The 22,136-nt window shown below is 58.5% G+C and overlaps 1 protein-coding gene across 1 annotated transcript in view; it reads right to left on the bottom strand.

Moving 5' to 3' along the window:
- Positions 1-13,202: 13,202 nt before the first annotated feature.
- The window catches only part of CHRDL2 (chordin like 2), a 35,863-nt gene continuing 26,929 nt past the window's right edge, over positions 13,203-22,136 (bottom strand). Inside the window, exons 13-14 of the mRNA XM_044418611.1 lie at positions 20,119-20,211; positions 13,203-16,916 (exon numbers count right to left, since the gene is read on the bottom strand). Of these exons, the coding sequence (XP_044274546.1) occupies positions 16,837-16,916; positions 20,119-20,211 (173 nt within the window). The 3' untranslated portion in view covers positions 13,203-16,836. The remainder of the gene's footprint in view (positions 16,917-20,118; positions 20,212-22,136) is intronic.

Genomic DNA, 22,136 nt, shown 5'->3' on the forward strand with positions numbered 1-22,136 from the left:
GAGTATGTCCTCTGGGTTAGGGAGGGCTTCAAAAGGGGGCTCCTGAAAGGCGTTAAGCCTGGGGCTCTCGGTAGGGCAGTCATGTTTAGGTACCTCTGAATGCCCGGTGGGGGGGGGGCACCTGATGCTGGGGGTGCTGTGGACTCGGTCCTTGCATGTGAGCCCCCTGGCACAGTTGGGGGCAGCGGCCGGAACAAGCGTGCTGGGCCAGGATGAGTCTTGGTCACGGCCAAGGGTGCAATTCGAACGTGGGGGGGGGGGCTTGGTTTGGAGGGCACACGGTCAAAGGCCACCCCTGCCCCCACCTTTCCACAGGCTGCGTCTTCCGTGGGGCAGACCCATGGCGCTTCCTTCCAAGGCTGACCCCTTGGGTGGCTCCACTCAGATCCGATGCAGGGCAGGAAAGGCCTGTTCCTTTTGGAGGGCGCAATGGGGTGCCAGGTGTCCTGCTTGATGGAGGACAGTCTGTCTGATGAGCTGGCAAAGGGCAGTCCTCTGTTTGAAGGGCTGGCGGGTCTATCTCCGAGGTAATATTTTGGGAGACGTTTGGAAAACGCTCACAATGAGGGAGTAGCCATTTTTTTCTCCAGGAAGAGGTTTTGGGGACAGGAGACTATGTTGCTACACATTTTACAGAAATGGGGGTGGTTTTATTCACGTGTTCAAATAGCGAATCCCTTTGCACAGTCACCTAATACTCAAGCAATAATCTGCTAGAAATGCAACATCAGATGAGGAAAACTGTTAAAATTGCACGATGAGGCCCTCTTTCCCTTATCATGTACTACATCTTTTCTTCCCTATTTATTTTACTATTTATTTATTGTATTTATATCATGCTTTTTTCCTCTTAAAAGGAACCAAAGCAGCTTATATAATTCTTCTCCTCTTCTGCATGTTATCCTGACGACAGCCGTGTGAGGTAGGCTGGGCAGCGAGTCTGTGCCTGGCCCAAAGTCACCCTCACCCAGGGAGCGCCATGGCCGAGCGGGGACTCGAACCCGGATCTCCCGAGCCCCAGTCCACTAGCCCCCTGGGTCTCATTACCGATAACTTCTTTTACACCCTATTTTCTGGAAAACCTCCAAAGCAAAGGAATTCAAACACATTCAGACTTGAAAAAAGAGGAATACTGCAAGCTTGGCATCAATAATACGGCAATTTTAAAACGGACATGCGAGAGCTGCAGTGCATTTGCCTTGCACACAGAGCCACCCCGCACAGAGGCCACGGCGTGGTGGTGGTTCCCTGAACAATCTGCAAGATGCCGGACACACAATCGCCTGGCAGGGGGCTGCACCTCCCCTCGCCCTCCCCCTCGGTCCTCCCGACAGCTCTGGCACCCATCCCTCCTCGCCTCATCGCCGCCTCGCTGTTCTGAGCTCCCCCCTTTCCATGGGATTGGGTGTTTGTTCGAGCTTCAGAAAAATGCAATCATTAGAAAATCATCCCCTGAAAATTGCACAACGGTAATTCATAACATTTTATGTTATTATTTTTCTCAGACTTTCATAAGAATGCGAGTGCTCCCTTTCAGCTTCCTGATATGTGCAGCCTTCCCTCGTCACGGCCTGTGTCTGTTTCAGCTGTCAAAGGGAGAGGCAAAATGGAGTGGGGAACCGAGGGGAACGAGGGACAAGGAGGGACGGCGCGAGGGCTCGCTCGTGCGCGGATGCGGGGGACCCATTGCTGAGCCGCTAGGGAAAAGTCCTGGCTGCCCCCTCCACGCCAGCCCGCTCTCCGAACATCCCCACAGAGTTTGAGGCTGCCGGAGCCTCTGCAACTGCCTGGCTTCTCTCTGGGCCCGTGGCCACAGGGTTTCAGCTGCGGATCCGGCCCCTCCTCTTTGCCTGGCGCAGAATCCGCATCCACACCCTTTGATGGCTCTTCTGTAGGAGACGTGAGCCCAATCCCTGCTAGTTCCCTTGGTTCCGGGAGCCAAGTTGCAGCTAGATGCTCCAGTGGCAGACTCAGCAATGGCACCTGCCCCACGGGGGCAGCTGCAGCCCGCGTGCTTCCTGAGTAGGAGTTCGGCCCTCGGGCTGAAAGAGGTTGTGCGCCCTTGCTGTAAGGGAGGTGTTCTGCACAGGCTGTGGGCCGGGGAGCATGGGGGGCGGGCAGGTGCCTTCCCCTCAGCCTGCCTCTCTGCTCAGGCGGGGGAAGCGGGTCGGGGCGCCTGGAAGAGGCCAGGGAGGAGGGCTGGGCCCCACCTGCAGGAAAAGGCGCAGGTAGCGGGCAGTGGCGGGGCTGCGGCTGGTGACAGGTGTCTGTGGGGGGTGGAGGGGCGGAGGGCCTGGCCTGGCCTGGAGAGCCCTTGGCGGCTGATGGGGACAGCAGGCAACAAACCCTCAGCCCCCTCCTCAAATTTGTTCTGCCAGTGCCTGGCCCGCTGGCTCATGTCTCTGTCTCAGCCTAAGGAGCTGAGCATCACGCCTGAAAGGAGGATTCTGTGGAGCTGGAGAAGCAGCGGAAAAGGGCAACCCGCATGGTCCGGTGACTCGAGCACCTCCTCCATGAGGACTGGTCACGACGTCGGGGACTCTTTAATGTAGGAAGAAGGCGAGTAAAGGGAGACACGAGGGAGGCACCAAGTTAGGTTTGTGCGGATGGTGTGACGTGGGGGCCTGCAGCAGCAGGGGGTGGACTAGATGGCCTTCGTGGCCCCTTCCAAATCTGCTCTTCTAGGTTTCTTCTTGCCGATGCCAGAGCATGGGATACATTCGAGTTGCGGCAACCCAGATTCAGGCTGGACATCGGAAAAATTTCCTCCCTGTCTGAGCAACATGGAAGTGGGACCGGCCGCCTGGAGAGGTGCTGGACTCTCCCACTCTGGAGACACTCAAGGTGAAACTGGGCAGCCCCCTGAGTGGGGTGGTGTGACGTGGTGTCCTGCAACAGCAGGGGGTGGACTAGATGGCCTTCTGGCCCCTTCCAGCTCTGCTGTTCTAGGACTCTATGAAAATGAATGGGATGATGTGGTGCCTGCCCCACATAATCCTGGACCCACATGGCAGGGGAGTCAGGAGTCCTGCACGCGCTGCACAGTCCCACTTCAGAGTTTCCCTCTGTGAGACCGGGCGAGGGGCGCCCATTCAGGGGGCTTTCAGAAGAGGACTGGGCAAATCTGTGGAGGAGGAGGAAGAGGAGGAGGAGGCTGTTCGTGGCTGCTACCTCCAGATTAGAGCTAGCACGCTGGAGGGTCCCAGCTGCTGGGGAACATGGGCTAGAGGGGGCTGGGGCACTCCTGTCCGGCTCATGGGTTTCTGGGGGCAGCTGGGCTGGGCTGGCCTGTGTGAGAACGGGGTGGGTGCCTGCATGGCCCTGGCTCGGACCCAGCAGCGGGCTCCGCATCTTGCTCTGGATGAGACCCCGGATCCAGTCGGTGTGAACGGGGCAGTGGTGGTCCGTGACCACAGATGCCTTTTGCTGGTGCCTTGCCAAGGCTCTGCCATGGCGGGAATCTCTTTCGGATGCCTCCGTAGTATCTTGTCCGATCAAGCAAGCAAGTATACACAAGGAGCCCTTTTTATTTCCAGGATTGCATGTTATTGGCGCTGTAAAAACCTTTTGACGTTCCCCATATGCCAAGACGTTGCCGCTCCGTGCTCAGAAATGACGGCACCGGCCCCCCCACCCCAAGAAACAACCATTCCCAAAGGATGAAACACTCCAGAAGCACGCCGGGGCGGGGGGGGGGGGGCGAGCGCCCAAAGCGAGGCAGGGAAGCGGCGAGCGCTCCAGCACCCAGAGCTGTCACCCTTCGCCCCACCTCTTCCGCTGGTGGCCGCATCTTGTTTTGCTTTCTGGAGAGACTGGCTCCTTTCACTGGAAATTGAAGCACTGGAACTGCGTCTCACAGAGGCGTTCCAGGAAGAGCGCTTAGGGTGATGGGAGGCAGGCGAGCGAAAAGGTCAGCTCCGCATGCCGCAGCGGGGGAAAAGCAAATTCCACGCGGGAGGCTGTCAGGAAAGGCGCTGCAAAGCATACCAGAGGGAAGGACGACGCGTTTTGGGTGTCGCATGGAACAGCGGCGTGGGGTTTGGAGGCTGGGTACCCATGCACATGCATGCACACGCCAGCCCCTGGCCCAGGCCCCCTCGCTCAATTGCTCCCCCCGAGGAGCTGGCCTTCACCACCACGGTCACTCGCAGCTCCTCCTCGCCTTCCTCCTCCCGGCTTGCTTGCTCAAGAAACAGAGGGGGAGGACCTGCCTTTGGAAGCCCCCCAAGCAGCCTTCCCCAGGGGATGCTTGCCAGCAACGGGCATCCAGATACACTGCCCCTGAACATGGAGGTTCCACAGAACATTCAGTCATTGCTGTTGATGGGTATCTCCACTGAGTGCAGGATCTTGGGCTCATGGAGGTTTCCCTTGTTTGGGGCCCCAAACCTTAGGCTACAGGAGCGTCCCCCAAACAGCGCTCAGGCGCCTGCTTTCATGGGTGACTGTCTGAGGGCTGTAGGGGGAGCAGGATGGGCCCCAAACGTGGCCCAGCCATGGATAGCAGAGTCTGGTCAGGCCACCCGGCTAGCCTTCCTCATGAGCTGAATAAGGGGGTGCCCACGTCACCCCTTTATTCGGGGAGGGGGTGACACTGTGAGTTAAGGGGGCCGTTAGTCTGGTGGGGAGGCATTTCCTGAATCCGGTGGGCTGGATACTCTTTTTCATGATAGCTTTTCTGCAACGGTGGCTATGGATGCATTTTTATGAATTGACCGGATCAATTTTAATTGGTTCTGTGGTTCTCCTTGCATGCTAATTTTGGCAGAAAGACAGATGGGGTCTGCATAAAATACAGGCAGTCCCTCAGTAACAAACACCTGACTTACAAACAACCCCTACTTGTGAACGAACTGCCATAAAGCCGATTAATTTAAAATCTGCAGGAAATTGTCACCCCCATAGAGAGAGAGGAAGTGAAAGGGGAGGGAGGGTCTCCAAAGACCCTCCAAAGTAGGCCTTCTTGCTCTGCTCATTCGGAGAAGAGAACCTTGCTGGCATTTCCTTGCTGCGAAGAGAAGGCACCGGTGAGTTTGGGGGTCTAGGGATGTTGGTGGTTTTTCCACTTGCGTGGGGATCCTGCGCCCCAACCCCCGTGAGTGTGCCGGGCCGAGTGAACCTGATCTAACTCACACGTGCACTTGACTTAAGGACGACGTTCCATTTCCTCAGGAACAGAACTTGCTTGTAACGCGGGGACTGTCTGTAACCCAAGACGTAGGTAGCTATCGGAATTGCAGCCGTTCCCTCCCATGGCCTCATGCGAAGCAGCATGTGCGCATCCGAAGCCCTCTTTTGCCAGGGCGCCCCCTCTTTCCTTGGCGATGCTGCGTGGCCGCGCCACCGGGCTGTGCCGGGCTGGCAGTTGCTCCCCGACACATCTGGGATGGGCGGCTTGGGGTGGCTGGCCCGGCGAGCCCCCCGATGAGACCTGGCCAGGCATTCTGGAGCAGCATGGAGGTGCTGGGGCCACGAGTCCCTTCCCGGCATGGAAGGCCTTCGCCCCAGAAGCCCCGGCTCCGGCTAGGCTTGCGCAGAGCCGTGCCAGCCACAAGCAGGCGTGGCGCGGTGTGTTGTTCTCGCCGTCCCACTCCGCCCCCCCAGTCAAGTTCAAAGTCCTGGAGCTGAGTCAGCCCCAGCGCTGTCGTGCGCCGGCTGACAGCCCCCCGTGCGGTCTGGCGGGACGGGAAAGGGGCCGATTATGCAACGCTGCACCTGCGCATCAAACGCATTCCGCAGCCGATGACTGGCAGGCCCTCCGGCGGGGGCGGGGGACTGGCGCAGAACTAGGTCGCCTCGGGAGGCTCCCCTCTTCCAGCTTCCAGTTCCTGTGGTTCTCCGCTCGCCCAAGAACCGTCCAAGGCGGTGAAGCGACGGTGCATCTCGCCCGGCGTTCTGGCCTCCATCCATCAGGTCCGGCGGGACTGCAGAAGCCTGCGGCTTGGCAGTGCTGTCCCTGCTCCTGCTCCGGCGGGATGCGGTGCCCGGCCTGGTGCACCTTCTCAGGTGGCTGCAGAGGCTGCTTCTGGCGCCCGGGAAGCGTTCGGAGCGCCCCATGGCCCATGTCGGCCCTTCAGAAAGCGCTTCCCGAAGCAGCCGTTTCCCTGCCGGCGGACGGGTCTGAACGTCCCTCTTTAGCAGAAGCTTCAAAATGCCCAGCTAGACATGAGCGAGCGGCCTGGGCGAGGGAGTCGGATCGTGTCCACCAGCCCCAGCTTCCACGGGCTCGTGAATGGCAGCACCCAGAGCGCCTCCCCCGCGGCCGTCCGGCCTGGCACGGCTTCCGCAGGGGGGCGCAGAGGTGGGCCTCAGGTCACGCCTTCACGACGCTGCCCCCGGGACTTGGGCCGCGTCCGCCTTGCCTGGCTGGATGCTGCCCAGCGAGTGCCGGCTTTGGCGTTCCACGGCTGGAGGGCCTCTCAGCCAGAGCTCTTGGGGACGGAGCCCCGGCCCTTCTGTGGCCAAACAGCGGCCAGCTGGGTACCCAGCTCCTGCAGGGCTCGCTCTCTCGCAGGGAGAATGGCAGCAACGTCCCCCAGTCCCTTTATTCACTTCCCTCTCCTCTTTCGGGAAGGCAGAGTTTCCTGGAGGTTAACTGACAGAGGGTAGCTGATGGGGTGTTGTAAGTTAATGAAGGTTTGCGTGAGCAGCTATGGGCTGAAGGAGGGAGGTCAGAAAAATGTGACGGAATTAGAGTTGTTTTTTGGTTGCTGGTTGTTCAGCATCCATGGTAGGATTGTTATTGTGAATGTGAAGAAGGAACGCGAGGAGATTGAAGAAGAAGGCGAGAAGGGATTAGGCGAGGAAAGGTAAGTTAAATACCTGCAGTCCATTGCCAGTCTTTCCCCCAATTCCCTCCCCCACTTTTTCTTTTCTGTTCTGTTCTCCCTTTCATTTTTCTCTTCTTTTTCATTTTTCGCTCCCCTTCCCCCTTGCCAGCAGCTGGCCTTCGCTTGAGCCTTAGGGACCCGGTCTCTGGTGGGAGGAGAGCTGCCCTTGGGGGACCGAGGGGCCAGCAAGGAGAAGAGAGAGCGGCGGCCTGACCGCCCTTCCCTCTTCTGTTCCGCCCCCAACCAGACCACCCTGGGCAGCCATGCCCCGTGGCCCCGGGCCTTGTGGTGCTGTGGCTGAACGCCAGCTCTGTGCATAGTAAGAGCTCTCCCACCCATGATTTAATTGTGGATGAGGCTGCCGACCCGGCTGGCCTCACCACCGAGACCTGGGCGGGAGTGGAGCGGGGTTGCCCTTTCCCAGTGGTGCCCCCCCAGTACCTGGCCCTGCACCAGCATCGGCTCGCGGGCCAGGGAGAAGGGGCGTCACTCTCCCCCTCGCGAGGCTCCCTGTCCGTTTGGGTGCAGGTCTTGAGCGTCCTTGTCCCTGCCTGAGCTGTCTTGGTGCTGGGGACCCCCAGGATGGTGGTCCCGGGGGACCTCAGCCTCCACATCAGCGCTGCCTTGTCCGGGGCGCGCAGGACTTCACCGCTGCCATGGCACCCACGGGACTGGCCTGACATATGCAGGGTTTTCTCTATGGGGCAGGAAGGCGGTGGTCTGAAAGTAGAGGGATTGCCCTCGGCCCCCTTGACATGGTCAGATCCATTCCTCCTGTTGATTCTCCTGGACCTCTGAGCAGCTTTCAGTGCCGCCGACCGTGGGGTCCTTTCAGAGAGGCTGGCTGGACTGGGAGTTGCGGGCACTGCCTTGCGGTGGCTCCTCCCCTACCTGGCTGACCGTCTCCAGCGGGTGGAGCTGGGGACTGTCACCCTGGGCCCTGGGACTTGTGCTGTGAGCCCCACGTGGCTCTGTCCCCCGTGCTGTCTAGCGCCCACGTGAAACCACTGGCAGGGGTCCTCCGGAGGACTGGGCAGAAGTGTCCCCAGGATGCTGGTGACTTGTAGCTCTGCCTTTGTTTGCATCCAGCCCAGGTGAGGCAGTGACTACTCCGGACTGGCGTCTTGGTGCGGCAGTGATTGGAGGGTGGCCAAAGAGCCGAACCTCAGTCTGGACTGCTGTAATGCACTCTGCGTGGGGCTGCCTGGAAGACGGCCCAGGTTAATCCAAAGCAGAGCCGCCTGGTTCTTAACAAGGACCGTCCATCACGCCGGTCCTCCGCCAGCCACACTGGCTGCCTGTTGCTGCCCAGGCCAAATGGCGTGGGACCGGGGTCTCGAAGGAGCTCCTGTCTCCGTATATCCCTGCCAGACCCCTCGGATCCTCAGTGGAGGCCCTTCTTCGCTGAGGGGGGAACTGGCGAGGAGAAGGGCCTTCTCGGTTGTGGCACCTCATCTTTGGAACTCTCTTCCTAAAGAGGTGTGACCGGCACCCTTGTTACTCTGCTTTAACCGCTAAGTAAGAACTTTCTTATTTAGTTCTTATTTTCAAAATGATGGTCTCATTTGCCTTTGCTGCTGGTTTTATTGTTGTTGTTGTTGTTGTTCATGCTAACCTTCTGTTACACACCTTTTTGTCCTTGTTTTACTTTATTACAGTTACGTTGTTGTTTCTGGTTTTTGTGAGCCACCCAGAGAGCCCTGGGCTATGAGGCTGCATGCAAATACAGTAACTGAATAAATGCCAGGACTGGAATGCGGGGTTGCCTGCGTTCCAGAACCTGCGCTCTGCGACTGCACCCCACGAACCAACCCCGGAGCAACAGCCTCTTTTCGACAGCCATCAATCAGGCAGACGTTCCTCAGACAACCCGGGCAAGCCGCTTTTCCGGTGTACTGGCAAGAGTGTCAGCTCAGGGCCAGGGAGATCCAGGCTCTAATCCCAGCTGGGCCATGACGCTCACCGGGTGGCTTTGGGGCTGGACCCTGATGCTCAGCCTGACCTACCGCGGGGGGATAAGGACGTCCCGTTGCAAGGATAAAATGGCGAGGACGAGGACTGAGCTGGCTGCGTTGGGATCCTTGACGGGAAAAGCCAGAGTATAACTCTAAGAGAAGAAATGCATCTTGAGGCTAAATGGCAACTTTTTGGAGAGGTGCCATTCTTGATACGAAATGAGCGGAGCCATCAGCCCCTGGGGCCAGCAATAGTTGGCACACTTGCCCCAGGGGTGGCTTGCCAGTTCCTTCTTCCCCCGGTTCACCCCAACTTTCCCCCAGTGCTTGGAGTGGCTTCCTTGTTGCCACAGAAGCAGAGCGGGAGCAAACGCACGCACACGCACCCAAACGCTGGACTGGGAGGCTGCCCGGGAGCTGCCCTCTGCTGCGGCATTTCTCCCAGTCCACCCGCCAAGGCCCCAGAGGCATGGCGCCCCGGAGGTGTGCACCGGGCCCTCTCCGAGGGGGGCAGCATGGCTCTCCAGCACCCCGGGCTGGCCTGCGCTTTGCTCTGGGCTCTGCCCCCCGTGAGCTCGGCTTTGACCCACAGGGGTGGGCCGTGGCACGGCTGGAGCTTGGTCCTCCTAGGAAAGGGGCAACGTGCCAGGGCAGGCAGCCCTCCCAGCGCCAGGCCTCAGCCGTAAGGAGGCGCTGGAATGCCAAGGTGGCCGCAGCCGTCACCTGGCCACCCCTCCCCATACTGACCCCCCCCCACTGCGCAGCGTCTGGGGCTCTGGGCAGCTGACCCCTTCCCTCCTCGGGGGTCCCTTGGGACAACACGCTGCTGCAGCTGCTGCCCTGCCCTGCCCTGCCGCCTCCGCCGGGGAGCCTGGGGTGAGAAGGGCTTTCCAGAGGAGAGCTATGCCCAGGGCCGGAGCCAGCGCTTGGGGGCTTGCCCAGACGCCCAGCCACGAGCGGGAGCCGAGCGGAGGACCTGCAGCCCCACTGCGACGTGAGCTCACGATCCTGGCCTGGGACTCACTGCCTGCGCTTACCTAACAGCCAGCGAGGCCCTGCGGCCACGCCAGCTCTGCAGCCAACACCTGCGATCCGGCTGCAGGTGCCAACAGATCGATCGGAGATCGGCGCTGATGAGTCCTGCTCGCACTGCACCGTGGCCCAGAAAGATCAGAGGGAGAATGAATTATGACTGTGGAATTGGAAGCTGATCCAAAGGTTCGGGTGCCTCCCAGATCCCTTCCCAGAAAAGCCGCTGTCTCCTTGGCAAAGCCGGCAGCGTCTACTGGCGCGGATTGTTTTGGTAGCAAAGTAGGTCATGTGAAAGCTGTGCAGACTCTCTCTGCAGTGTCAGAGCTGCCCGGGAGCGTGCCCACCAAGCCAGGGGGGCCCCACGGCCTCGGGGGCAGGTTTCCCCAGGGCTGGAGTCCCTTGGAGACCAGAAGGGGTACTCCGATCCCGGAGGCAGAGGGCTGGTCTCGGCCCCCTTCCCCTTCCCCACCGGTCCTGTGCAAAGCTTTCCCCGCTCTCCTCCCCAACAGCAGCGCTCCAGTGGCGGAGAGGCGGGTGCGGTGAGTTGATCCAGGAGACTCTGGATCTCACGATCCATGGCTCTTCCAGCCCCCAGCATGGGGAAGAGCTGGAGCGACCCCGGAGCAGATTTCCTTCCCCGTGTGCCCAATGGACGAGGAATGGTTTTTTGAAAGCCCAAGGTGGAATGTGGAGCCTGGGCCCAGGTCTCCTTCCTGCCCTGTCGGCCAGAGCCCATCCCTGGTTCAGATCAGTCGGAGCCACCTGGCCTCCGCACACCAACGGCACTTGAGTGTGCCGAAGCGCAGAGCTCCGCCGCAACTCACGTCCCTCCTCGGTCCTAGGCACAAGGCGAGCCCCACTTCGCTCACCTGCCCCGGTGGAGCTCCTGCCCCCTCCAGGTCGGGCTGGGAAAGACCCCTGGCCTGCAGCAAGGATGGGGCGGAGCGACCCCGCGGAGATGCAGCGGCCGCATGGTGGGGCACCCCGGGTGAGCAGAGCTGGGCAGAGGCATCCGGCGGGAGGCCCGGGACTGGCATGTTTGCAGCGGGGAGGAGAGGAGCTCTGCGTGGAAGGGCAGCCTTCCTTCCCTCTCCCGCTGGGCGGTAAAGGCATGCCGGGCTCTGCAAAGGCTGTGTCGGGCTCGGGCAGGCAGCTGCGCCTGCAAAGGGTGGCCGCACGGGCCCCGAGCACTGCCTGGCCGGGGCACGAGGTGCGCACCGCGCTTGTGCAGCAGAGCGCCCTGTGACACCTTGGAAGAGGCCGCGCTGAAAGGGAGCACTCTGCCCCGCGGAGCCTGCGGAGCGCAGCCAAGAGGCGCGCCGGCTGCCAGCTTCCTCTGCCCCGCGGGTTCCTTTCCCTGCCCCGCCAAGAACATGAAAGCGTGAAAGGGAAGGCATCGATCGGGGAGGAGCAGCACGCATGCTGAACGGCACCGGCACCGCTGCCGGCGGACCCCAAGGCCCAGAGGCAACCGGCCCGGCTGCTCCACCCTGTTTTCTCCAAAAGGAAAGGCACACGGAAAGAAAACAGCCCCTCCTTGCAAGCGTCGCGCATAATCACTTCCCGGTCCTGGTCCTCTTCAGGGGGCTGAGAACCAGCCAGAGCGGGTGGGCTGTTTGCAGTGCAGGAGCTGGGCTGGCTAGCTGGGCCCTTCGCTTGCACGGGCTCCCGGGGCCGGAAAAGAGCGGGCAGCCGTCGCCACCCCAGGAGGCGCTCCCTGCACAAGACGGGCCCCTGCGAGCACATGCCTGCTTGCCGGTGGGACTTTCAGGAGAGCGGCAGCGGGGCCCTGGCGGAAGCGGGGCCCCCGTGCCCTTGCTCTCCGCTCTGTGACGGCCGTCCAGGGACTTGCCGGGCCTCGTGGCCCCTTCCAGCTCCACCGCCTGAGCGCCTGCGGTCCCAGAGTCCGCAGGGAAGAAGGCGAGATGGCGGGCGGAGGGGACAGGCCTGCTCGGGGTGGTCTGCACTGCAGAAGATGTCGAGCCGACCCAGACCCGTTTTGGGAGAATAGGACCTGAGTGAAATAAAGGCAATGAACGAGGAGTTATCGATCAAGCAAACACGATCAATTGATTGGAACTGGATTACCCAGAGCGAAGAGCTATTAAAATTCAAAAAATGCAGACTTGCTGATCCCAGGACAAACGTTGTGCAGCTTGTCTTTTCACACTGCCGTGGAGCGAATGTCACATTTATTCTTGCAAAGGGGAAATCCAGAAATTACAGGCTAGATAACTTCTGTTCTGGGTAAAGTGGGGGGAAACAGTGTTAAAAATGCTTAGGTATTAAAAATATTTAAATTGATTAATAATTGGTTAAAGAACGGAAGTAGAGGATATTAATAAGTGGACAGGAATTGCACTGACGGGAAATAAATATTGGGGTTCCTAAAGGATGCCCCCCCTCCATAAATGGTACAGGGTGACAGATGAGTTGGAGGTCTGCCTTCTGTCACAACTTCTGCAGGGCTGCACCCTTAATGGATTTCAGCTTATTTATTTATTAGATTTATAGCCCACCCTTTTCCTTCCAAGGAACGCTAGTGGCTTACATGATTCTCTTCCTCCTCTCAATCTTATCCTCACAACGACAACCCTGTGAGGTGGGTTGGGCGGAGTGGCAGTGACTGGCCCAAAGGCCCCCAGGGACTAGAACCTGCATCCCTCTCTGGACCTTCACAGGATCCTGGAAGATAGGGTTGGAAGGGCCAGGAGGGCCATCCGGTCCAACTCCCTGCTGTTGCAGGATACCAGGTCCCACCATCCCACTCGGGGCTGCCCAGTTTCTTTTTTAGCGTCTCTAGTGTGGGAGAGCCCCCCACCTCTCCAGGCAGCTGGTCCCACTGCCCCGTTGCTCTGGCAGGGAGGAAGCTCTTCCTGATGCCCGGCCTGAATGTGGGTTGTCCAACTTGAACTGATTATTCCAAGTCCTGCACTCTGGGATCAGTGAGGAGAGATCCTGACCTCCCCCTTTGTGGCAGCCTTGGAGGGACTTCTAGAGGGATCCCATGTGCCCCTCAGCCTCCTCTTCTCAAGGCTGAACATGCCCAGTTCCCCCCGTCTCGCCTCACAGGGCAGCGTTTCCGAACAATCATTTTTGTTGCCCTCCCGTGTGAGAGAAGGAAAATCACTGTTACTCGGCAGGAAGGCGATAACTGAAGCAAGGATAAAATGAAGAGCTGGGGTGAGGCCACTGAGGCGTTTGTAAGCCGTCCTGAGGTCCTTCAGGCTACTGGGTGTCTGAACCCGGGCAGTCTCTCCCTCCCAGCCTAACTCAGCTGCCAGGGTTGTTACGTAAGGGAGGACTGGACAGGTGCTCTGAAGTGCTCCAGAGCAGAAAAGTGTTGCCAGCATGGGATTCAATAATAAGAGCCGGAGAATGAACGTTGGTGTTAGAAATCAGTTTAATCCAACCTATCTGACAGAGATATGCCTCTCCAAATAAATAGATTCATCCAGAAATGCCCCCGGTTTATACAGGCATGAATACATACATCCGTCTTTCAGACCCCGAAGCTGCTTTCTCACAGCTGTGAATTGCAGACTGTGCTGGCACCCGCCCCATCCTCCTGCGACAACAGGCAAGACGGACCTTTGAAAGATGCCTATCTCATGTGAGTATAGGTCAGTCGATAACTATATGAGTTACACAGATGCTGTAATAATGCGCCAAACCTGCCTGCAGTGCGCAGTTTGGCCTCCTGGGTCCATGCAACCTGCGGACATGGGAAGTCGCACCTTTGAGGCACAGGGGAGGGCGAGCTCTTTGCAGATCCAGGCATGGGAAGGGCTGGCCGTCCCAAGTGCCTGTCACAGGTCCCTTGCACGGCGATGCGCAAGCAGCACTCCAGTCCGAGCTGTCGCATCGTTCTGTTCTGTGCGGGCGCCGCTTACCAAAGGATGTGGCCGCGGCTGTGATGCCAGCAAGCGCCGGAAACAGAGGAGTGGGCTGCGGCGGCCCTGGGCGGGAGGAGGGGCTCCTTACAGGGCAAAGCAGGCAGCTTTTGGGGCACGGGGCGGGCAGCACCGAGATACGGGCCATCCGCTGCACCCCCCGAAGCAGGCACCGAAGGCGGCCCCGCTTGGCCGTCGGAGGAAGTGGGCGTCCTCCAAGCGAGGGGCCGCGATGGGACATCACAGTGCCTTCCTTATCTCAGGGTTTAACTGCCACGACGGCAGGAGCGAGAATTCAAGAGGCGCCAACCAGGAGGAGGACCAGGGAGAAGTCAGCTCTGTTCCCATTTTTAAAGCAAACTCCCCAAGCCAACCCCACTATTCTTCAGGACTCACCCCCTGCATTTTGCACTGGAGTTCCCCAGTCCAAAAAATGTGTGCAAAAAGGCATATAATGAAAATAACATTCAAAGATGCTTTATATCAGAAAAACTATGTGCCGTTGGGGCAAAAATGCATGTCTTTGGGCTTCCTCGGGAGGTGGTGGAGGCCCCATCGGTGCAGGTGTTCAAGGCCAGGTTGGACATGCACATGGTGGGCATGTCGTGAGCGGAGCTGGCTGGTGCTGGGGTCAGACTAGATGGCCCGGGAGGCCCCTTCTGACTCGCTCTGTTCCTATGTTTCTGAATGTGGACAAATGGCTTAAGAATCTCCAAGCGGACTTAAAAAAAGAAAAAGAAAATCAAACCTCAGGATAAACTAAACTTATGAATGGAGAATTTTTTTAAGCTCAAGACAAGCCATTCTTAAGACAGAAACAAGGAGAATTTGAGAGGACCTGAAAGCGGCATTCGCCCATATCTAATGAAGCGGGATCTCATGCACCCAGTTTCTAAGGACTCCTCTGCGTGAGGCATGTATCGTGACTCATGGAAGTTCCTGGGGACTGTTCATGCGCTCTTGTCCTCCAGAGCCTATCCTGTGTTTTCCAGCCATTTCCATGCCTTTTTTGAGCAAGAAAAACCAGCTATTAAAAATTGTTTCAAACTGGAACAAACGCCCTGGTGTATACATTAGTGGCTGGTTAATAGAATATAAAGGCAGAGAAATGCAGTCTCTGGCGAAAAACCCGGTGAGCGATGGGCTTTTTCTGCCACAATGAAAACAGAGGATGTTTTGGTGAAGTGATGGGTTAAACCGCGCATGGAGAGAAGGGGAGAGTGTGCATAGGCTCTTGTGTGACCGTGCAACAGAAACCGAGCCCCTTCCTCCTCCTTGGCTTGACAGAAATCAGTGCTGGGGAATTCCTCCCGAAGTGACACCCCCAAGCCTTTTTGCACCCGCCCCCCCCCAGTGCGGGAAGGTCCCAAGTGAGGAAAGGCTTTTCTGGCCGATGTAGGTTCTACTTTCAAATTTCAAATTAAAGACAAACAAAGCTACAAGCCATCACTTCTTAAAAGCACGGTTTGTCAACGTTCTGGCAAAACCCAACAGCCGAATTCCAACCACTTTACAAATTTGGAGGTCATATTCCGGTGACAAGACTGAGAATCTGAAACCTGATCGAGCTTTGGAAAGGGAATTGTTCTGGCAGTCGCTGCAACGCAGGGTGAGGCATCCGACTGAAGTCTGAGTTGGTCCTCCTTCCACGGACCGAGACAAGTCCTTGTTCTGCGTTGATGGACTGATCCAGCTTGCTTCTTAAAGGACCGGCCTGGTGTAAAGGGAGGGACTCCGACTTGCTCCCTCCAGGTGGTATTTCCAGGAAGGGTGCCACCTGAATGCACAAGCTGATTATGGGATGCACTCGTGAACGTATGAAGCTGACTCACAAGAATGGTTCCGAGAAATGATACTCCACACGCAGGATTGTCATGGAGCCCTCGGCTGTTGTTGAAATGTGGATGATTGTGCTGTCTGAACCCAGCCAAGATAACAAACCCCGGTGAGCAGCCGACGGGCCGTAACCATGGGTTCTCTTCAGGGGCTGCTTGTGGTTAAGAAGCCATGGCTTGTCGGTGTGGCTGAGTTCCGACAACACAACAGTCCATGGTTCACCAAGAACTTGGCTCGATGGTGACCCAACGGAAACTGTGCGCAGCCCTCCAGCGTTGGTCGAACCCTGTCGGGGAGAGAAAGCATCAGCCTCCCAGCAGCCCCGGCTGGCACGGAGATCTGCTTCCCAAAGATGCCAAAGACCCAACGGGAGACTTCCCAATGCGCAAGATGCTTTCCGCCACTAAACCCGGGCTCCCTCCCCGCTCCTCCGTACTTGTGTAGCGCCAAGCCCATCGGGGCTGTGGAGGAACCCTTGTCCCACAGAATCCTCAGAGGCCCCCCACTGGGGAAGGGGCTGCTGGGCACGCTACCCGCTTCCCCCGCCCACTGTCCTCCACAGTCCGTGAAGCTGGTCCGTGGAAGTTGGACTCCGACGTCTCCAGAGGGTGCCCGGCTGGGCAACTCGGAGGGAGGCCTCCGCTGCTCCACATGGGAAGGGCTGTCCATCCTGTGTGGAAATGTGGCGGCTTGGCAGGCTTGCCGTGTCTGCTTGTACACTTCTCCGCACCTGCTGGTTCGGCGAAGGGCTGGCTTTTCCATCCTCGGCCAGGTCGAAAAGGGGCAAGAGGCAGTTCCCCCAGGGAAGCCCCACCAAAATGGAGGGAAGCCACCCAATGGGGCCGTGAGTGGTGGATCGTGGCCCAGCCCTCGCATGGCAGAGACTGGAACGACCCAGCGCAGAAATGCCTGCTTTTTCCAGAATCCCCCTCCCGTTTCTGCTTGTCTCCAGAGCAGTGGGTGCAGGAGTGAAATAAGCATCTTTTGGAGTTGTTCTGACAGGCTGCATGAGAGACCAGGGGCCGCCTGACCCCAAAGAAGATCCGATGTCCCGCTGGGCTCCTCCGCTTTGCAGGAAGCAGGTCCAAGAGAGCCGGTTCATTTTCGCTGTGCTGGAAAGGCCTTGGAAAATGCGAGCCGTGCGAGCGAGGTGCTGTGCCACCGTGGAGGGGTTTACAAGAGCTTTCACAAAGCTGGCTGCGGACCCTCTTTTCTTGTAACTGCTGTGATAGTTTACTTAATAATGCAACTTTCCCCATATATATATTAATATCTACTTTGCTTTTCTTTTTACAAGTTCTTTGCTTCTCTGTCTGGACTCTCGGTCATCTTCACTTCGGGTCCTTGCCCCAGGAACTTGTTCCAGTAAGCTAATAGGAAGAAGACGGCAGGTACACAAATATCCATTACTCACAATCCCCATGAAACAGATACCCTATAAGGACAACAAACTATTTATAGAATAACATCCCTCCTACCCCCCCCCCCCCCCCGCCCAATCGCCAGGATCTAGCAGCATGTGAAAGGAAAATTAACCAATTTATTGCAGAGGGACTTCTTGTAAGCAAGAACCTGCTTCTTTGGCAACAGGGATCCATCTGTTCGCCCTGCGTGAAGGCCTCCCCTTGTGAGAGGGAGATGTGGGGGTGCAGGAAATTCGGAGCAACGTGGGTCCAGGCAGACAGAAAGGGCCTCGCAAATGCCGGGTGCCTCAGCTTCCAAGGAGGATCAGGCAAACCCGCTTCCCCCGGCCTGCAGTGCCCATCATCCCCGGCACCCACAGCCGGACTGCTGCGCCATCTGCAGGCTTTGTGGGAAGCACCTGCTTTGAGAGCCCGTGGCATCCCAGCCTTCGCGGTGCTGGCCCCAAAGCCTGCCAGAGGATGGGCATCCGCCCGGCAGTGGTGCCCGCCTGGGGAGGGGCAGCGGAGGTGTGGGCGGCTTTCCCGATGTGGCCGCACCACGGCGTGAGCTGGCAGCGTGGTGCCATCCTGCAGGCAGAGCCCACGACGCAGCACACACGTGCAAGGTGCCACAGCCAAGCAGTGGGGTGCGGTGGGTGCCCGGAGGGTCTCGGCTGGGGACCCCGAGTCTCGCGGACGAGCGAGCAGCTCTCCCTCGTGCATGGCAGGCGGGCGCAGCCCAGGCGACCCAGGAGCCGCGAGAGGCATCCGCACAGGCTTCCCGGCAGACCGGCTTGTTCTCCAGCGGGAAAACAAATCCCGCCTCACAGTTTCTGGAAACAGTGCGAGGCCCAGGAATGCCTGCAGCAGCTATTTTTAAGATGTGGAGCGCCAATGGATCATCGCTTTCCCAGAATGCCAGATGGGCTGCACGTTAGGAAGCACACGAGCTCTGTACATCTGAGGAAGACACAAGATGAGTGAGCAGGTCGGAGCCCTTTCCCACTTTCGGGGATGGAAGGCAGACCCCACGGCCTCTCAAAGTGGAGTATAAGAGGACAGGCGAGCCAGAGCCCGGAACCACACAGAGGGCGAGATGTCCGCCCCTAGTTATATCTGCAAAGGACCATTTGTCTAATGCAGCCTCTGCTCTCTCCTTTCCAGGGCTCATCGGACTGGGAACGTGCCCAGGAGACGGGGTGGAGGGCAGACGGGCCAAGCCAGAAGATGGGGCTAACGCCGCAGCCCCACGGACACTGCTGGGGGGCTCCTTTCGCTCCCCAGTGCCATTCAGACGATACAAAACGGGGCGGAATGGCAAACAGCCTAGAAGACGGAATGAAGATGCAGGGCGATCCTGATCAGCTTGGACACTGGGCTGAAAGCGACAGGAGGAGATTCAAGAGGGACGAGGGACAAGTCCTCCGCTAGGAAAAAGGAACCAAAGGCATCGATACAGGTGGGGAACAGGTGGCTCAGCGGAACTGGAAGAGAAGATCTCAGAGTGACCGAGAGGCTAAGCATGAGCCAACAATGCGATGCAGCCGCCAAAAGGGCAAATGCTATCTTGGGATGCAGTAACAGAAGTATGACTTCCAAATCATGAGAAGTAACAGTTCCTCTACGCTCCTCCCTAGCCAGACCTCACCTGGAAGACTGAGTCCAGTTCTGGGCACCAAGATTTAAGGAAGATGTAGGAAAATGAGAAAGGGTCCAGAGGAGGGCAACAAAAGTGATCCAGGGTTTGGAAACACTGCCCTGTGGGGAGAGACTAAAGAGAACTGGGCATGTTCAGCCTTGAGAAGAGGAGGCTGAGGGGGGCCATGAGATCCTTCTAGAAGTCCCTCAAAGGCTGTCACAAAGAGGAAGGCCAAGGTCTCATCTTGCTGATGCCAGAGTGTAGGACACGGAATAATCAAATTATGATAACCCAGATTCAGGCTAGATATTAGGAAAAGCTTCCTCTGTCTTGGAGCTGCCTGGAGAGGTGGGGGGCTCTCCCACAATGGAGACATTCAGAAAGAAACTGGGCAGCCCCCTGAGTGGGATGGTGTGACTTGGTGTCCTGCAACAGCAGGAGGTTGGACTAGATGGCCTTCATGGCCCCTTCCAGCTCTGCTGTTCTATGACTGATGATTCTCTGACAGGGGCTGGACTGCAACCTGGCCTGGCTGGCATCGTAATTGGCCAGTCTGGGCCCTGGACCGGTTTCTCTTCTCACCACTGCAGAACCCTTCCCTGCCTCCCGCTTCTCCCTGGTCCAGCCAAGGGCAACTCCGGGATGCAGATGGAGTCACGGGTGCCCCTTCCGGATGGCCACCGGCTCCCTTCTGGGCAGGGAAGCAGTGGAGCCGGCGAGGAGGGAGAGGAGTCGGTGCCAATGCCGAGGAGGTGGGCTCTCCGGGGGAGGGGGCCCTGGGGGCGTCTTGCCCAGTGGCCTCCCGAGACCTGAGGCTGGCACTGACCGCGGCTCCCAGGGGGTGTCCGGAGGGGCTGGAGCAGCTCTCCTGTGAGGATCAGCTGCGACAAGCAGGAGGAGACAGGATAGACAGAAGGTCTCAAGATGATACACGGGGGAGTGGAGAGTCCCTCTCCCATCGCACTTGAACCCGGGGTCATTCCATGAAGCTGGCTGGCAGAGGTCCAGGCCAGATCCAAGGAGGTGCCTGCGCACACCAGCTGCCGGGGAGCAGGGCGGGCCGAGGGTCGGAGGGACCCTGCCCCCCGTCGGGACACATCCCCAAACTAAGCAGGGATGGGTCATCGATCTGACGAGGCAGGGGGACTGGGCACCCACCCCAGGACCCCCCTTCCTTGAAGTGCTAGTTTCCTACGTGCCAGGAGTGGATTAATACTGGGGGTGGGGCGTGTGGTGGGAGTGGATGTGCTGCCCCCCCCACACACAGCTGAGAAAGCCGGGCAGTTCCAGCCGCTGCTCCGTGCAGTTTCTTGTGCTGGGAAAGGACCGCTTGCTCACACTGGCCCCCAAGCGCCCACTCGCCTCCCCTGCTGCAGGAGGAAGACACAATTCCAGATTGGTAGGTCGAAGCGTCTCTCCCCCGGCCCCGGGGAACTGCATTTTCAGCGAGCCTTTGTCCTTCGCCCCACAAAGCCCGACGCGCCCAACCAAGACGAGCCCGGCCCAAGTGCTGGGTCGGGTCACGGGTACCTCCACTTGTCCTGGAGACCAGCCGGAAGTCCTGCACCTCCTGCCTGAACTCCAGCTTCTTGACCTTCTTGATCTGGATCAGATGGAATATGCCTGCAAGCAGACGCGGAGGAACAGGGGCGCTCAGAAAGCGGTGCAGAGACGCAGACACTTCGCAGGCGAACGAGGCCATTTGCCGCTCTTGCTGTCGGCCGGGGGTGACAGAGCGGGCGGCGATGCTGAACTGCCCACCGTGGTGGGCATTTAGTCCAAACACATCTTCCCGAAACCCGAATCCACTGGTAATCACGAGGAATGAGGTAGAAACCACAACCAATTCTCTCCCAGTGCACCCGTTTTGACAGTACATCCCAAAAGGAGTTTCTGAAATCAGCTATGGCTCCCTCCACATTCACAACAACAACGCACAAATCCACAACTTAAATCTGAAATGGCAGCCCTGGTGGTATTGATGTTTGTTGGCATTAAAGCATTTCAGGCCAAGTCCTAAATGGTTTCTTTTTGCTTCTAGCAACGCGAAGCCTGTCCTGCTCCTCTCAGCCTGGAAGGGAATCCCTGCAAACAGAAAACTAGTGCACAGGAAAGGAAAGGACTGGCCAGAACCTGCTGTGCTAGTTTTCTCTTTGCGGGGAGAGTGGCACCTCGGAGCTGCAGTCCGAGGTGGCTCAGCCATCCTGGCCCTTCAGGGCTCCACCACCTCCCTCGCTGCAGTTGCAGATTGGGAAGGGGTGGACCCGTCTGTTGTTTTCTGCCCAAGATGGTTTGATTTTCAGCTGAGGCCGTGAAGGCCGTTCCTGCTGCTTTAAGAAGCTCTGCACAGAAATGAGCATGACTTGGGGGACTCCCCTGCCCCCCATCTACACTTTTCCGGGTGCATCTTTTTCTCCAAATACAAGCATTTCCCCCAAGTACGTTCCACGGACACGGTGCAGCTCCGTGTGGCATTCCTCTCGTGCTGAGCGGGCAGTCCTCTAATCTGGTGTGGATGCAGGGATGCCCTAAGCCTCGCTCAGCGGCTCAGCGGGCGCAGATTTACTGGCCCGGCACAACGATGTCGCTGGAGCGCCCCTTCTCACCCGTCCCTCGTGTCACTCAGGCTGCAGCCTCCCCTGTACGGCTAGAAACGGAGGCGAGGCGCCCCCAGATCGGCAGCTCCAGCCCCGACTTAGTGAAGCCAGAGCTGAACAGCTGCGCCCCCTCTTTCCCAGCTCACCCCTTTCCCTCCCCTGCATCCTCACCCCAAGAGGCCGTTCGCCCGCTCTGCCCACCTCCCTTTCCAAAGCTCTGGGCGGCCGCAGCACGTCCATTTCACATGGCCCAGTGGGCACGCCAACACCCTGGCTTTGGGTTTCTTTGGATCTCCCAGCATCCCAGGCAGGAAATATTAAAAAGGAGCGTGCAGATTGGTGCTCCCCTTGGGCCAGCACCGCAAACCACAGGTTGCCGGAGTTGGTTGCTTAAAACAAGGAGAGCAGAAGAGCAGATGGAGCGGAGGAGAGGTCCTTTCTGAGGATTCGGGGTGTGGAAGGGCCGGCCCCACCATGAGGCAGGGTGAGGCGGTGCTCTCAAGTGGCAGGTGCTCCGAGGCGGCCGCGAGGGGTTGGAGGAAACCGCCGTGAGCCCCCCAACCCACTGCATGCCTCTAATGAGCCCAGGGCCAGAGTTAGAAGGTGCCGCTTGGATCACCCTGGCCAAACTCCCCCGTGGTGCAGAAATTCAGTCCCAAGCATGCCGGCAGAGACCCCCACCACCTTCCCCAGGAATACTTCCATTTGTGAACGGCTTAAGCCTTGAGGAAGTTCTTCTGATGTTTAACCAAAACCTGCCTTCCTGCATCTAAAGCCCATTTTATAAGTCCAGCTGACTTGAATAATAGAAGACAGGTGGTCTTTCTTTGGCGTGACGACCCTTCAGACACCTGCAGGAAGCCATGGTGTCTCCCCTCTTTCCTTGGGGCTAAATATGCCCAGTTCCCCCCCCCCCCCACCCATTCCTCGCAGGACAGAGTCACTCGCCCC

The sequence above is a fragment of the Varanus komodoensis genome, unplaced genomic scaffold, assembly GCF_004798865.1.
Source record: "Varanus komodoensis strain SLA01 unplaced genomic scaffold, ASM479886v1 scaffold91, whole genome shotgun sequence".
Classification (NCBI taxonomy): domain Eukaryota; kingdom Metazoa; phylum Chordata; class Lepidosauria; order Squamata; family Varanidae; genus Varanus; species Varanus komodoensis.